Source organism: Geospiza fortis, unplaced genomic scaffold (assembly GCF_000277835.1).
Source record: "Geospiza fortis unplaced genomic scaffold, GeoFor_1.0 scaffold13, whole genome shotgun sequence".
NCBI lineage: Eukaryota > Metazoa > Chordata > Aves > Passeriformes > Thraupidae > Geospiza > Geospiza fortis.
Genome location: NW_005054384.1, coordinates 1,607,864 through 1,624,960, shown reverse-complemented (window position 1 = coordinate 1,624,960; position 17,097 = coordinate 1,607,864). Strand labels below are relative to the sequence as shown.

Here is a 17,097-nt window from a genome sequence, read left to right as displayed (position 1 = left end):
GGTTGTAGAGATGGCAGCATCTCTGTGCAAGTATTTGGGTTTTGTTCCACTGTTTGATCCTGTACATTCCTGAGTTTTACAGAACTCCATTACAAACTTATATATTCTTTCTTGAGAGCCTCATTTTGAAAAGTGCAGTAGAACCATGTGGAGTTAATGATGGTGGGAATCAGGGAAGATCCAGTGGTTTCTCAGGGACGCATCTGTGCAAGATCTGTTGGCAGACTCAGAACCTGGCAAAGCCGTGGTTTTGTTTTGAAATGATTCACAGCCTAAGCACTGGCAGGAGGAAAGTCAGAAAAGACATGTAATTAATTTACCAAATTATTTCAGATCCTGGATGACAGAAAGCAGTGGTGGAAGGTTCAGAACAAAAGTGGCAGCACAGGCTTTGTGCCAAACAACATTTTGGACCCTCTGAGGAACACAGAAGGCGGTCAGGGATGGCCGGAGCCTGCCTACACCCGCACCATCCAGGTACTGTCCATGCTGGGGGCAAAACCTCCAATGGAAGTGTCACTGTGTGCACAAAGCATTTATATTTCTTCTACGGGCTGAAGGTGATGTGGGGAGTCTTTGCTTCTTTTTTTACCAGGGTTGGGATTAAGTGTGTGAGACTGAATTTCTTGTTGGGACTCAGATGTTTATCAGTTCTTATCCATGTCACAGTCTCACAAACCCTGAGTTCTGCAGCACTTCACTGTAACAAACTAAAAATGGAGCCCCATCTCTCTCTCTACAAGGCCTTTTAGGGATAAACTATCCAATTAAGAAATGACACCTAAATTATTTTCACTTTTATCTCAATAACCAAACACCCGTTCCCTGCAATGGGGACTTCTGTATCCAATTACACAAAACCACCCAAACCCATGGAGAAGAAGGGGAAGAAGAAAGAGAAGAAGGAAAATAGGAAGGGGAAGAAGAAGGACCAGCCTCCACCCTAGAACCTCCATCTTGCTTTATATATATTGCTGCATTCTAAACCCTTAAACTCTTAAGTTTTCCACACTATGATATTACACACTTTCGAATTCCACACCCATAATCCCAGTGCTATCAATCAATTTTGGAAGCCTTCTCCACGGCCTCAGGTCAAATGCAGTGTTCTCCTGGGGGTCAGTGTCTGTCAGCACAGAAAATCTAAAATTCTCAGCATCCAGGGTTCCAACAGTGATGTCTGTATTTCACTGAGAATACAGTCGATAGAGATACTGCAAAAATGTTTTACCTCACTTTTTTTTTACCTGCTTATTTGCTTAGAGATGGTAACTTCAGTCCTAGTGGATGTGTATGCATTTATTTTAATTGCAAATATCCTTTGTGAATTGATAGCTGTTGATGCCAAAGAAGGAGTTTGAATTATTTAAGGTAGGGTCATCTTTGTTTTTCCTAGAAGAGTGAGCTCCAGCTTTTCCTTTTCTTTTTTTTTGTCTTTGTGTGTGTCTATCCCAGTCCTGAATTTATTTAATTATAGTAATTTTGGAGTCATAGAAAGGAGGTATATTTGCTTTTGAATTCACAAAGCAGGTATTTTTCAATTACTATGTCTGTGCATCAATAGCACTCTATTATCCTGACCTCATTTTAATTTTCTTTCTTTCATGTAGTGGTGTGGAACTAATATTGTTGTTGTTGTTATTTCTTTTATATGTTGAACAGAATTAGAGAGAATTACTTAAAAAAATTTCTTACATCAGCACAATTATCCGCCCAAGTAAGGATATATAGGATAAAGTTGTAATATGTATTTTTAAACAAAATTTAACAGGATTGGAGGCTGCTAAAAGAAGTTGTTTTATTTTCTAAGACCTTTTTCTTTCCTCTTTTTCTTTTCTAATGATCTTGAAAGTTTAGGCAAACAAGTTTGAATTAAGCAGAAATTCCAGGCCTGCCTCTAAATCAGAATTTTAAACCAAGCTTCTGTTCAAGCTTGAAGTTTAATAATTTAATCCAATCTAATTTGTTGTGTGTCCACCTTCCCCCTGATGACTGAAAACCAAGAAATGCCACAATGTTTTGCAAAATAATGTAGCAGACCTGCCTTGATCTTGGTGGGCTTGAATCAGACCGTTTCTGAGCTTTCTTGTCCCTAATTGTTTGCCTGTAACATCTTGACTCATTCTGCATTGCTTGTGGGTTTGCCTGTCTGTGAAGTGAAGCATGCATCTAGAGTGCTTTTCAAATCCTGATTTAAAGATCTGGCTTGGGTTTTTTTCTTCCTATGCATGTTATTTTGTGTGTTTGGAATTTGCCATCAAGTCCTGAGCAGGCTGAGTGCAGTTTTGAGTAGAGATTCTCACATTATTCTTCTGTAATGCACTGCAGGGTTTGAAGTTCTCTGAAATAATGACAAGACATGGCATATAATAAAATAGCCATTTCCACAAAGCATTCTCCATGGACCTATGAAAATTAGGGTCAGGGAACACAGTTAAAGATAAGTTTGTTACTTTGCCCTCTGGCAGGTTATTCTACAGCTTGATCATATTCAAATGTGAGCTTGAAATACTGTGAAATTATTTATGAATATAATGAATTGCACAGGATAAATGAAGTCTTTACCAAGACATGTCAGTAATGTTGTTTAAACTTGGTGGTGATTATTATAATTTTAGCACTCCTGAGCACTCTCATTTGTCTGTTTTCCTGTGATGGACACATGGTTCTTTTGGAAAGTGTTTGCGTAACTCCATTTATTTTCACAACAGCACTATGAGACATTGCTGCTGTTTTAGAGCGAACTGATTTAATAGTTAAATAAACCAATGCTTTGCCCAAAGTCAGACAGGAGAACTTGTGGGAAGAGCAGGAAAACAAAGTGGTTCCTATCAGCTCTTTTGCCAAGCCCTGCACAGGAGCAGTGCCTGGTGCTGTGAAGCTTTTGCTGCTCTCCCAAGTCATATTCAGCTCTCAAAAAGCTGCTTGCACAGTGGCCTGGCTGCTGTGGCCAGCTGCAGATAAGTGTCATGAGCAAGGGCAGTGTCTTCCTTTACAGACTAATAACTTTCAGTGCACTGCTCACCAAAGGGTGTTCATTGATTGTTAGGAAGAATTAAGGATTCCATTGAAAAAGAGGATTTTTTTCATTTGATTGTGCTACAGAGACCCCTTCTTGGAGAGATGGGTACCTCATTATCACAATTATTCTCAGAGCTGCAAAGGTTTTTTTGCTCTAACTCTGTCCCCCTGCCTAGTGACCTCTTAAGGCCACACATTACTGATTTTTCACTCATTCATTTTCAGGATCCAGGTACAAAAAAAGTCACTTGAGAGCACTGAGGTGATACTTACAGGACATTGCCAGCAATAAATACTCCAGTTATTTAATTATCTTTGTGAGTCAGAGGCTGTAACGCTGTTTGTCTTCTGGTCAGTTGAATTAGTTCCAGGAAAAAGTATTTTTGCTTGTTTGGTACTCTTGCACTTTTAGGAGAGAATTTTGCTGAATTCTTCTATTTTTTGCTATTGTTAATTATTGTTTATCAGAGTTTTCTGGGGTGTTGCTCATTTAATCTGTTTATTTGGTTGTGGACCAGCACTGGTATTTCACTATCCTATTATATGTAAACATAAAAAGTTTCCCAAGCACTCTGATTTCTTATTTTATAAAAGTATTCCTGGTGAACCTATGAAATAATTCATCATAGTATTTCCTATTTTCTGTGCATTTTATTAACTTTGTTTCAACGCTCTTGAAAATGAAATTTGAAGAACATAATTAGGATAGAATTGTGTATCTTGGTGGGCATGTTAATTAATCTCCTGACACCCTTTTGGAGGTGAGACAGTTATATTATCAGTGATGTGTACAAAATCCTTAGGCAGAGAGTAAATGTTTAATAAGGTGCAGGTTTTCTTTTTTTTTTTTTTTTAGGATTGGGGACTAATCCTAGCTAATAACAGTTTGAATAAGTAAATTCTGTTTAAATTTCCTGTCAATTCAGTAAAATCACAAATGTGGTATACCCTGCAAAGAACAGCTTAGGGATTTTAATGGCATTTTAGTGGGCAGCTGTTTGCATAACAGCTGAACCCACCAAAGTAAACTCTGGCTAAAGACCCTGCTTGAAATTTTCCCTTCCAGTCTTGGGTGCCTCACTGGCCCTTTTGGCTGAAGATGAGTGGTTGGTTCTCTCTTGTCCCTTCAGGGGAGTCCCAGGACAGGATCCAAACCTCAGAGCTGTTGACAAAGCTGAGGCTGAATGCTCTGCAGCCCTCTGGTGTCACTGTGCAAACAGGAATGTGGCACTGAAACCTTTAGAAAGAGAGCAAACTGAAAGCTCTCTGTCTGTGTTAACCTAATTAGAACATTTCCCACTGGTTTTGGTTGTTTCCAATGCCTCTTCGTCTGTTTTCCCCATCGTTTGAATATGTATATTCCCTTTTTTTAATGCCAAAATATATTGTTACCACTCTTTTACCCTGATCAAGAATTAGGGTTGGAACCATTAGCATTTTTATTCAAACTTATTATTTTTCTTCCATTAAAAGTAGATTGAATCATACCGAATCTTGTTTTTACACCGGATGCAGCCTGTAGCATGTTGAAAACAGCTTTGGGACTTAATTTTTTCCCTGTAAAAACAAAGATCGTTCTGGCAAGAAATAAGAAAACAAAATTTAGTCCCAGTAAGCTTTTATGATATATCCAGATTTTTAATGAGTGTGTGTGTACCATCACCATTCCAAACAGTTTAAATTTGTCCCAATTTACGTGAATTGAGGTGATCAGAGGGATGAAACACCTCTCCTGTGAGGCTGAGAGAGTTGGGATCATTCAGCTCTGGGGAGACTTTCCAAAGGCCTGTCAGTATCTAAAGGGGGCCAGCAAGAGAGCTGGAGAGGGACTTTTGCAAGGGCATGGAGTGACAGAACCAGGGGGTAATGGCTTTAATTTTAACAAGGACAGGTTTAGATTGTATATTGGGAAGAAATTCTTTACTGGGGGCATGAGCCAGGTTCCCCAGAGAAGCTGTGGATGCCCCATCCCTGGAAGTGTTTGATGGGTGTTGGAGCAACCTGGGATAGTGGAAGGTATCCCTGCCCATGGCAGGGGTTGGAATTAAATGGAACCACCAGGTCCCTCCCAACACAAACCCTTCTGTGAGCAGCACCTTTATCTCATTTACTGAGCTAGACAACATTTCTTGAGCTAAAAAAATGGAGCACTTTTTAAATACCTGATGTGACTTAAATCTTATTTTTCCCCAGTTACAAGTGTTCTTTACATCCCCCTGACAATCTTTAATCCTTTGGCACTCTTTTCCTTGGCTTTTGTTTTCTATTAAGCCTGTTTCTGTCTGGGTACGTGCTCTGAAAAGAGCTGATTGCAAATACGGCATCACATGTGTATGTCTTGTAGCCAGCACCCTGTTCCCTATTCAAAAAAAGAATATTTGGTTTCCTAGTGATTAAGAAGAGGTAATTACTAAGATTAATGTTCCTTTAGTTTAAATTGCTAATGTGTATGAGATTTCAGGAGTGATGTGTGAGACAGTTACTTTTCACCCTTCTAACAATACTATTTGATGTGATTTACTCCATTTTCCTCACAGCAATTACTGGGAGAGCTTTCAGAGGTAACTGAATTACTCTTCTGATATTGAATCTCAAAATTTCCCTTCTTGGACTGTGTAGTCACCAAATTCCATAGTGCATGCTTCTTTTTATAGCCATGAATAGAAGCGATGGGATGAATGTGTGGATGTCCTCAAAAGATCTGGAGTTAAAAAAAGAAGTGTTAAAAAAAGAAGCATTAAATGGAATTTAAATGTATAATTGGTTTTTGGGCACTGTTTAGCAAAATGCAAAGTGTATTTTAATGTGGTTGCATTTGTAAATTTAGAGTTTGAGTGACGCTTCCAGATTAATTTTTGTTTTCACTGCAGCAAGTTGTTTTGATGAGGCTGATGATTGCAGTACAATATGTTTTTGCAGCTTCTCCAGTAACATCCATTGAAAGTTACATGGAGTTTTTAGCTCTCTCTTTTTCTGGATTATGATTGTGGCCGTGTGCAGTGGATGTCTTGGCTTGTAACACATCCTCTCTATCGTGAAAGTTTTACTTTTTCTTCATGGTTTTTTTAAGAAGATCAAAACACACATGAAGAAGGTATATTTTGGAGATAACAGTCTAGTAATTGGAATCTGTGAACAAGATAAAAGGATTTGAATATCATTGAATTTCATAGCTTTTAGAAGCTGTGAAATTTTAAAATTCTTTTTCAAGATTTTGAGTCTATCACAGTACATGTATATATAATAAATTATGGTATATTTGCTGTACACCTAGTAGGGCACTCTCTTTCCACCAAAGGGCAAGTTTCATAAATATATTTATCCTGCTTGTTCAATTTTATATTATGCATTTCACTTTCCTTGTCATTTGACAATTAAAGAAGCAATCAGTTTCTTAACATTGAAGCAGTAAAATACAGAAAAGTCAATAATTATTTTTTTTAATATCCCCACATTGCACAAAGCAGTTAAGATGGAGGCCTTTGAACAACTAAATGCTGAGATAGAAACAAATGAACAAACAAAAGACTTTAATCAGAGATGTTTTGCAGGGATATATGTTTGATTTAGTAGCTGACTATTATGTTTAAGTGAGAAATCATCCAAGGGAAGTAAGACTTGTTTCTCAGGCTTAATCGATTGGCCAGAGAAGCTTATGGGATAAATTTTCTGCTGGTGTAAATCAGTATTGCTGAAATGGTTTACACTCACTAATAAATCCTTGTGCATCAGCTGGACTTCTCTGAGCTGAGGATTCCAGTACAAGGGCAGTTGCTGACATTTAAGGAAAGTTTGATTGTTGTCAGGGCAGTGATCTGCTGCCCAAATTCTAACATGTGGCTTCTACAAATATTTCCCTGCTTGATCTGCTGTAAAACCCTCTGCCTCCAAGGGAATAGGGAAAGGTATTTCAGGAAGGAGCAATGAATCTGGAGAATGCATTCATCTCTCTTCATACCAAAGTAAGCAGATTCTCATGACTACAAGATGAGGCATCCCTATTGAGCAAACAAACCTGAATATTGAACCTTCAAGCTGTGTTAGTCCAAAATTGTGCAGAGGGAACACTGTTAAACAGTGAGATATGGAGTTTGAACTGCCTGAGAGATAGGGGTAGCATAGGTGGCTTATGGATTTGTCTGTCTTCATGATTGCTCTGGGAAAAACACAGGTGTTCTTATGTAACTGGTCCCCTTCTAAAGGCAAAGAAATAACTTCCCAAGTTATTCTTGAGACACCTGGTAGTTATTTATTAGCAGCAAGATAATGTTGTTAGAACGTTGCATGAAGTGGGGGAGAAAGAAATAACAGCCCTGTTCAAAGAACAGTGCAATCTGGGCCTTGCTCTAAAATCAGATTATTGTCTTGAGATGGCTTGTAGTGGTCATGTCAATAGCTGAAAAGGCATAGATGAATGGATGAGAGGAGCAGGAACCTCTTAAATGCTGTCTGTAGTTTAAAAAGCAATGCATTATGCTACCCTCAGTGACATTTATATAAGTTAAAGCATTAGTTGAGTTTAGGTGTGGCTGGACATGTTCATTGTTCAGATTTTTTCTTTTAAATAACATCTCTGAAATATACATTTTTACACTGATAAAATTCAATAAGTCAAAAGTTTTGAAAGCTTTAAAAAGTGCCAGTTAACAAAAGTTTGAGATTTAAAAACAATCTCATTGATAGAATTCATCTCCTTGAAAGAAAGAAACACGTTTCAGAGGATTTCCTTGCTGTGAGTCTTGCGTCCGGCAGAGAAACTTGTTACTGTGATATTTTATGAAAAATCCGTTCACCAGGATTTCTTCTCCTGGGAAAATGAGAAGCCTCAGCTTCTCCATGTTTTGCTCCTCTGGAATGTAGTCTGGAGATTGTTTATCCAAACTTGTGAATTATTTTTAATTGATGGCCAATCACAGCCAGCTGTGTCAGACTCTCTGAGTCAGTCACGGGTTTTCACTATCATTCTTTTCTAGCCTTCTGATGTATCATTTCTCTATTCTTTTTAGTATAGTTTTAGTATATCATTTTCTTTTAATATAATATCATAATATAATAAATCAGCCTTCTGAGAACATAGAGTCAAATTCTCATCTCTCACCTCATCCTGGGGACCTCTCAACACAACAGAAATCAATGGCAAACTTTGATGCCAGAGCAGCTTTTGGCAAATTTTGGAATGATACCTGGCAAGTGAGATGCCTTAGTGGAATAAAAGGCACCATTTGGTGCAAAATCTGGGTTTGTCTGACATGTTGCCCTAATGTTTCCTGACTGATCCCTTCTCCCTCCTGCAGAAGCAAAGGACGGACTATGTCGCGAAGCAGCCGGAGCCGGCTCCCCCCACTCCCTCTCCGCCCCCCACGCCTGCTCCTGTCCCCGTGGCTGTCCCCGTGCCTGTCCCTGTGCCTGTCCCCGTGCCCCCCAGCGCCCCAGCTCCCATCCCAGTGCCCGTGCCCAAGGCGCCGGCCGCCGTCAGCCGCCAGAGCAGCACGTCCAGCGACAGCGGTGGCAGCGTGGCCCGCGACACGCAACGGCAGAAGCAGATCCCTGTGGATCGTAAGTGTGCACTAAGATGCAAGAAAAAAGCCTTTCCTCCCCTTCCTGTGTGCTTGGCTTAATTCTGGAGTCCCTTAAGTTGTGTTTCAGATGAGTCTTGGTGGAAAAATTTGGTTTTAGCTTTATGTTTAAAATACATGTGGATGTGTGTGTGTAAAATACATACGGATGTGTGTTCTGACCCTTGTTATAATTACCATAATGGTATTTAGGGAAAAACGCTTTACACTTGTCCCATCCTAAATCACAGAATTTCCAGAATGCCCAGGTTGGAAGAGACCTTTAAGATCATCGAGTCCAGCCCATGCCCTAACACCTCAACTAGACCGTGGCACCCAGTGCCACATCCGGGCTTTTTTTAAACACATCCAGGGATGGTGACTCCCTCTGCCATCTCACTGGGCAGGCCATTCCAGAACTTCATCACCCTTTCAGTAAAAAACATTTTTCTAACATCTACCCCAAATTTCCCATGTCTGGGATCTCTAGTCAGTGGTTTTTAACACTGGAAATGCCCATGCTGATATGCTGGCTAATGCACGTTTTCCACCTGAACTCACTGCCACATTACAGCCTAAATTGCTTGTAAAATCAGTTACGCTGTTTTCACACTTCAATTCATGATCATCCAGATTTCTAGGTTGTTTGCACCATTCTGATACACCTTTTCAGGGCTTCAAGAACACTTGCAGGTCTGGCTGATGCACAAGAACCATGTTGTAATAGTTTTGTAGAGTTACTTTACAGCTGGGGCACCCTGGCTTGATCAAAGCAGCAGCAACCGGCAGGCCATGGAGCAGATTTTGGTGTCCTTGTCCCAGGAGGACACGGGAACATATTCCATACCTCCATAGCTGGAAAAACTTGGGAATGTGCATCCAACAGTGTGTGGCTGCCTTGAGAAGTTCTGATTAAGGCCACCTTGCAAATATGCCAATTGAGGCATGCTGAGGCTGCTACTTGGTATTGACTGAAAAGCAGGTAGGGTTAGAAAAGCTTGTTTAGTCAGTAATTTCTGTCCTAAATGCACCTTAGGCAGTGTGATTGCTTGGCTTAGAAATAACTGAAAAATGTAGGCAAGCATTTGTTACAGCTTTTTAAGTAATAGCTGTAAAAATAATGAGCTTTTTATAGTTCAAGAGTTGACAGCTTTTCATACTCACTGCCTTACCAGCAAATCCTGCTTCCACCTAAGGTCAGAAACTGGCACTGAGCATAATCCTTTCTGGAGAAGGGTTTCTTTGCCCCCTGTCCCCAGTGGATGGGAATAATCCTGTTGGTGGGGTCTGTGGTGACATTGCCTCGTGGAGGACAAGCTCCTGCCTAAGCTGTGAGCTCAGGAAGGCTCTGGGAACTTTTCCTTATGTTCACCTAATGGGCTGTCTGGCTGGAAATCATAACTGGAGAACAGCCTGGCTGGAGGAACAGGCTTCACTGCTGCTTCCCAAAGAAAGAGTTACTTAAATAAACGCAGACAAACAAACACTTACAAAAGATGTGGAAAGGGAGGGCGATTTCCCCTCACACATGCACAAAACTGAAAATTTTATTTCTGTGGAAGGACTTTGTCATAGCATGGCTGTGTTCTTGAATCCGCAATGGCCTTCTCTATCCATTCTAGATGGAAAATGAGAAGATCATGATCCTGGCTTCAGGTACAGGGCATCTGTGAGGTGTGAAGAGTTACTGTAGAGGCTGTGGGTCACACACAGGAGATCCTGCTCACCCAAGCCCAGTTAATGAGCTTCAGGCACCTCAAAATCCTCACAGAATAGGTTCCTCTGCAAAGGTGATGGGAAACCTGCTGGCCAAGTACCCACCTGAACCCTGCAGAGAACACTGCAGAACCTGCCCCACACCCTGCTTATTTCTGATAACCCATCTAACCACGGGAAGGATCTCTTACCTAACAGCTAAATATTTGTCTCTTGATACAGTCTTGGTCTAGATTAAGCATAAGTCTTTCAAAATCTGTGTAAATAGAAGGAAGATAGCAATGTTCTGTGTCTCTTCCTGCTGGGGAAAACAGCGGGTGCAGGATTTGATAACACTGCCTAAAGGCTTTCCTTGTATAACCCCTGTCAGATTTGCAGAAATCACTGAGCTTGTGTCATTGGGCTTCTGACTCGCACTCAGGATGAGGGGAGAGGAGAAAACCCTACACAACAGGGCCTGAATGCCTCAGATATTATAGTAGAGATACTTTTTCCACTTTCAACCTGAGGCTATTTTGTAAAAGAAAAAAGGAAATTGTTAAACCTACATTTTTTCTTCTTTTTGCTCTGGTGATTAAAGAAATAATCCTAGAGGCCTATGTAAAGCTTGTTTTTATTTATTTAACTGGCTAGAGATACTGATCACTGGAGAGGTTTTGAGAGAGTATAAAAGGAAAGTAGAGAAGGCAAAGATGTTTCTATCTTACAGGGCTTTTTTTCATATTGAAGTTGAGTTGTTTTCATCTGCTCCTATCAGTGTAATGGGAGAAAAGGAATAGGTTTTGCCATCTGAGTGCAGTGAGAGGGTGGTGTAGCTACTCTTTGTGTATCAAAGTGAGAAGGTTGAATAAAGATCACTAAAAATATCTTGGCAAGGAAATCCTGAGAATTTTTTGAGATAATTGGAGTTGTTTGTCAGAGGATTTTTATAGTTGTTCCAATGTTATGGCACAGAGAGTTTAACTGTGTGAAATCAGTATCTTCTATGAGCCCAAAAGGTTATTTATACCTTATTGAATTCTACCTATTTTTGTGAAGTTATCCACAGAAACTTTTATAGTAATTTTAAACAATTCTCACTGTCATTATAATTGATCTTGTTGAAATGACTGAAAAGCATTTCAGTTTGTTGTCTGCTAATGAACAGCAAATGGGTTCTGGGGGATAACGAATTCTTACAGTTTTGTTTAAAATGAGAAAATAAATAAACAAATCTTGTCCAAGTCTTGAGTCTCTGGTGAGAGCAGCTACCCCTTATTTTTTTTATTATTCCTTTTTTAATGCAAAGTGTGACAATGTTTCAGCTAAGCAGCCACTCCAGGCTTGGAGTGAATTCAAATTTCTCAAAACCCTGTCAAAAATGCAATTGCTACAATGGCTCATTAGATATAAGTTGATATATGTCAGCAGCTGTGAAATTTTTTTGCCTATATTGATTTCCACTAAAAAGTTGAACTTTCAACTAAAGTACTGTTTGTGGAAAGTACTACCTTCCCACAGTGTGAGCAATCTTACAACCTTCCTCATCAGTTTCTTGTTTCCATTTTTAAACCCTCAATTCTGTTTGAAAAAGGCAGACTATGACAATTGAATAAACTTCCATTCCCATCTTATTCTACAGCTTGGGTGCTGTTACACTGCTCTGCCTCTCTGTGACATCCAGTCATCTCTCCTTTCTGGGGTCTTAGTTGAATTCTGTCTGGGGTTTTTTGTTTTTATTTTTTGCTTTGTTTTACAAAGGGAGGATTGGGAGTATTGAAATATTCCATGGGGGAAGAGTAATAATAAAAAAAATAGTTTACGATTTAAAGTGACATAGAAGAAATTACTTGGCTTTGAAAAAGAGCCTAATTTCTGTGAGATGTCTCTCTCTCTAGGCAGGAAATCCCAGATGGAGGAAGTGCAGGATGAACTTGTGCACAGGCTCACCATCGGCCGGAGCGCTGCCCAGAGGAAATTCCACGTGCCACGGCCAAACATCCCCGTGGTGAACATCACCTACGACTCCTCTCCTGAGGATGTCAAAGCCTGGCTGCAGTCCAAAGGATTCAACCCTGTGTAAGTCCCAGGGCAAATGCAACAAAACTCCTCTAAATAGAAAAGGAATTGTTTTCCTGTCAGGATGTGGTCTGACCGCTTGTTAAAATCAGGCAGCCTCCTGAAAATCAAGATGATTTCTTGATCAAGAGATGTCAGCTGCACTCTTAGAAAAATTAATTTGTTTTTACATATATATATACATATACACATACATCTATGTATATATAAAAATATATGTGCATATATACATATATATGTACACATATATACAGATATATACACGTATATATACACATATATATACATCTATTTATACACATATGTATGCACCTATATATACACACATATATAATACATCTATATATCCATATATAAGCATATATATTCATCTAGAAACACATTTTTTACATGCATATATATACATATACACATACATATATGGATATATAGACATATATATATATTTTTTTTGTACATATATATACATATACATACGCATATGTATATACATATATATACACATCTATTTATACACATATATACATATATATACACATATATAATACATCTATATATCCATATATAAGCATATATATTCATCTAGAAACACATATATTTTACATGCACATATATATACATACATATATGTATATATAGACATATATATGTACACATATATACATATATATACATATATATCTATTTATACACATATATATGCATCTATATATACACATATATATACATCTATATATGCATATATAAACATATATATTTATCTATAGATATACACATATATATGTGTGGAAGTGTACCTAATAAGCAATCTTACAACCTTCCTCATCAGTTTCTTGTTTCCATTTTTAAACCCTCAATTCTGTTTGAAAAAGGCAGACTATGACAATTGAATAAACTTCCATTCCCATCTTATTCTACAGCTTGGGTGCTGTTACACTGCTCTGCCTCTCTGTGACATCCAGTCATCTCTCCTTTCTGGGGTCTTAGTTGAATTCTGTCTGGGGTTTTTTGTTTTTATTTTTTGCTTTGTTTTACAAAGGGAGGATTGGGAGTATTGAAATATTCCATGGGGGAAGAGTAATAATAAAAAAAATAGTTTACGATTTAAAGTGACATAGAAGAAATTACTTGGCTTTGAAAAAGAGCCTAATTTCTGTGAGATGTCTCTCTCTCTAGGCAGGAAATCCCAGATGGAGGAAGTGCAGGATGAACTTGTGCACAGGCTCACCATCGGCCGGAGCGCTGCCCAGAGGAAATTCCACGTGCCACGGCCAAACATCCCCGTGGTGAACATCACCTACGACTCCTCTCCTGAGGATGTCAAAGCCTGGCTGCAGTCCAAAGGATTCAACCCTGTGTAAGTCCCAGGGCAAATGCAACAAAACTCCTCTAAATAGAAAAGGAATTGTTTTCCTGTCAGGATGTGGTCTGACCGCTTGTTAAAATCAGGCAGCCTCCTGAAAATCAAGATGATTTCTTGATCAAGAGATGTCAGCTGCACTCTTAGAAAAATTAATTTGTTTTTACATATATATATACATATACACATACATCTATGTATATATAAAAATATATGTGCATATATACATATATATGTACACATATATACAGATATATACACGTATATATACACATATATATACATCTATTTATACACATATGTATGCACCTATATATACACACGTATATAATACATCTATATATCCATATATAAGCATATATATTCATCTAGAAACACATTTTTTACATGCATATATATACATATACACATACATATATGGATATATAGACATATATATATATTTTTTTTGTACATATATATACATATACATACGCATATGTATATACATATATATACACATCTATTTATACACATATATACATATATATACACATATATAATACATCTATATATCCATATATAAGCATATATATTCATCTAGAAACACATATATTTTACATGCACATATATATACATACATATATGTATATATAGACATATATATGTACACATATATACATATATATACATATATATCTATTTATACACATATATATGCATCTATATATACACATATATATACATCTATATATGCATATATAAACATATATATTTATCTATAGATATACACATATATATGTGTGGAAGTGTACCTAATACATATATAAAAATATATGTCAATGTGGTTATAAAGTTACTGTCTATATATTTTATACCTATAGGTTCTTCTCTATATAGTATATAAATATAGTGTATATATATTTTAGCCTCTACCAAAAAGTCTACTTATACACCCAACTGACTTCAGTAGTCCTGCTGCACCAAGTTTGCTCTGAATTTAGCAGCCCTAGCCCAGGCAATGTGGGATGGAGGCAACCTTGGCCAGTGTGGTGTTGCTGATTTCCTGTTTGCTCCCTTGCTGTGTCCCAGGACTGTGAACAGCCTCGGTGTGTTGACAGGAGCTCAGCTTTTCTCCCTCAATAAAGAGGAACTGAGGACTGTTTGCCCAGAAGGGTCAAGAGTCTACAACCAAATTACGGTACAGAAATCTGCCTTGGAGGTATGGACAACTCTTCTCACTCACCTAATTTGGGTCACCAGTTTTGAACTTATAGAATTAGATGACTCCTTCTGTGAGGGAGGTGGTTTTCCCTCAGTTCCCATCACATTGATAATCATTCTTTTCATCGGGGTTGTTTGGTATTAATTCATTGGGACAGCATTCATCAAAGCACCAGGTGAGATCTTCCCCATTTCTAAAGGGGTCCAGAAACATTAGAAATTGCACTCAAGTTTAAGAAGTTTTTTGGTGTAACCAGACTGCAAGAAGACAAAATCAGCCAAAAAGAGCTTTGGGGGAAAAAATAGGGGAGTAAAATGCCCCTTTTCCTGCTTCTTGCTTTGCCTGGTGCTTGGACAAACACATACTCCTGACAATTTTGGTGGTGATAAGTGAGTGTTGCTTTATCTTTGTAGAGGAAATTTGATTTATAGGGTGTGAGAAATTGGTAGGTGAGCCCACTGTTGTTGGCCTTTTAGGTCAAACACTGGGGCACCTGCATTGAAGAAAAAACACACCAGACACTGCTAGCAGAGTTTCTGAGCCAAAGATCAAGTATTCTGTCTCTGTATTTATTGCTCTGCAGCATTTGCTTTAATTAAAGAAGTTTTGTCTCTTAAACACCTTAAGCTTGTATCCAGAGCTGTGCTAAGGACAATTCTTGCCAATTTTAAACCAGTAGAATTGCAGATGCACCTGCTTCTTTTTTTTTTAATTTGCTGTGGCAAGTAGAGAAATTATCTAGATGTGAGGTCAACCCAACTGAGAAGTCATATTCTCCACATTCTATTTAGAAGAAAATCTTGAAGAGGTTTCAAATATTTTCCTCTCCTTAAGCTGAGACTGTCTCACTTAAATGATTTAAAGCATTAACTACCTGGCATATTTTTAAAGACAGGCTTATGATGATGCATATTTTACACTTTACATGATCAGTGTGGATCAGAAAGCATCATTTTCTAACACTGTCAAAATTGCTTTATTCCCTTCTTCAAGCCCTATTTTCCAGTTAAAGGAAGGGAGAAATATTTCACCTTTACTCTTAGGAGAAGAAGTCACTAGAGTCCAGAGTCCAGAGCAATCCATCATTTCCTAGTGTAGATATATTTGTATTCTTCAACTTTTTTGCATGTCAGTCATCTTATTTGTGTCCTGAGATGGAAGTAGTTTTGCAATGGAATTTGGTCTGAAAAGCTGAGATGCCCTGGGTTGGAGGGGTCTTTTCCCCTCCATGCTGTTATTCTGCTTGCCCCAGTTTGTCCTCACTCTGCAGGAAACTCAAAAGTCCAAACTTGTCTAATAAATGCCCTACAAGAGTTAATTAGCATCAACTTAGAGTCTAACAAGGTCATTGCTTATTTGTTGGGGAAAAGGTAATTGAAATGTTTATTTCTGCCTTGGTTTTTTGAGGTTGAATTTCAGAATTTATGCAATTTATCCAATTCCTGATGGCTTTAGCCTGTTGTTTGCTGAATTATGTCATCAAAGGAAGTTGCACCATCCTTTCTCTCCCTATAATAATATTATAATATAATGCATTTCAGGCTCATCAGTCCTGTTGTCATTGATGCTATCAGGAAGGCAAATTCTGTCAGCTTGGGCTGCTCACTTATTCTCAGAAAAATATTTGTACATGACCTCTGATGAAGTGCATTGTTGGGTATCTGCTGATGGTTTTTCATGTGTGAACTCAGTAATGAGTGCTGCACTTGTGTATCTGAAATCCAGAGGACAAGGACAAGAAGAATTAAGACAAGTAAAGCTGCTCCCTCAATTTCAGAGTCCCTTCTAAGCTCCCTGCCTTGCCCTTCCACTCTGGGAGAGGAGAGCAATGGTATTTTAAGTAGGAGGAGCACTGTGGTTAATTAAGAAATTGTCTCACTCTTTGTGGCCCCAGGTACAGCATTTTAATGGATATAACAGGCTAAATCTATGTGAAATTTTATTAAATTATTAGGATGCATTTTCAGAGTTCAGAATCAACTGCAGGATTTTCCCCTTAACAATCCTGGAATTTCTTTTATTAATTTCAAAACCAGTTTCTGCTTCCTTATTTTGGAAGCTGATTTTAAAGTTTTGAAGGTCATGTCATGGCCAGATAGTACAGCAGCTGTTGGTTTTATTCATGCACACTTTGGGAAATTCTGCTCTAGTGAATAGATATCCTGGCCTTGCTAATAATTTCA

General features: G+C 38.3%; 1 protein-coding gene across 1 annotated transcript in view; it reads left to right on the top strand.

The window, feature by feature from the left end:
- Window positions 1–17,097, top strand: part of EPS8 (epidermal growth factor receptor pathway substrate 8) — a 127,540-nt gene that overhangs the window by 108,414 nt on the left and 2,029 nt on the right. Inside the window, 4 exon segments of the mRNA XM_005425301.2 lie at window positions 334–477; window positions 8,316–8,577; window positions 12,170–12,350; window positions 14,782–14,911. Coding sequence (XP_005425358.1) covers window positions 334–477; window positions 8,316–8,577; window positions 12,170–12,350; window positions 14,782–14,911 — 717 coding nt within the window.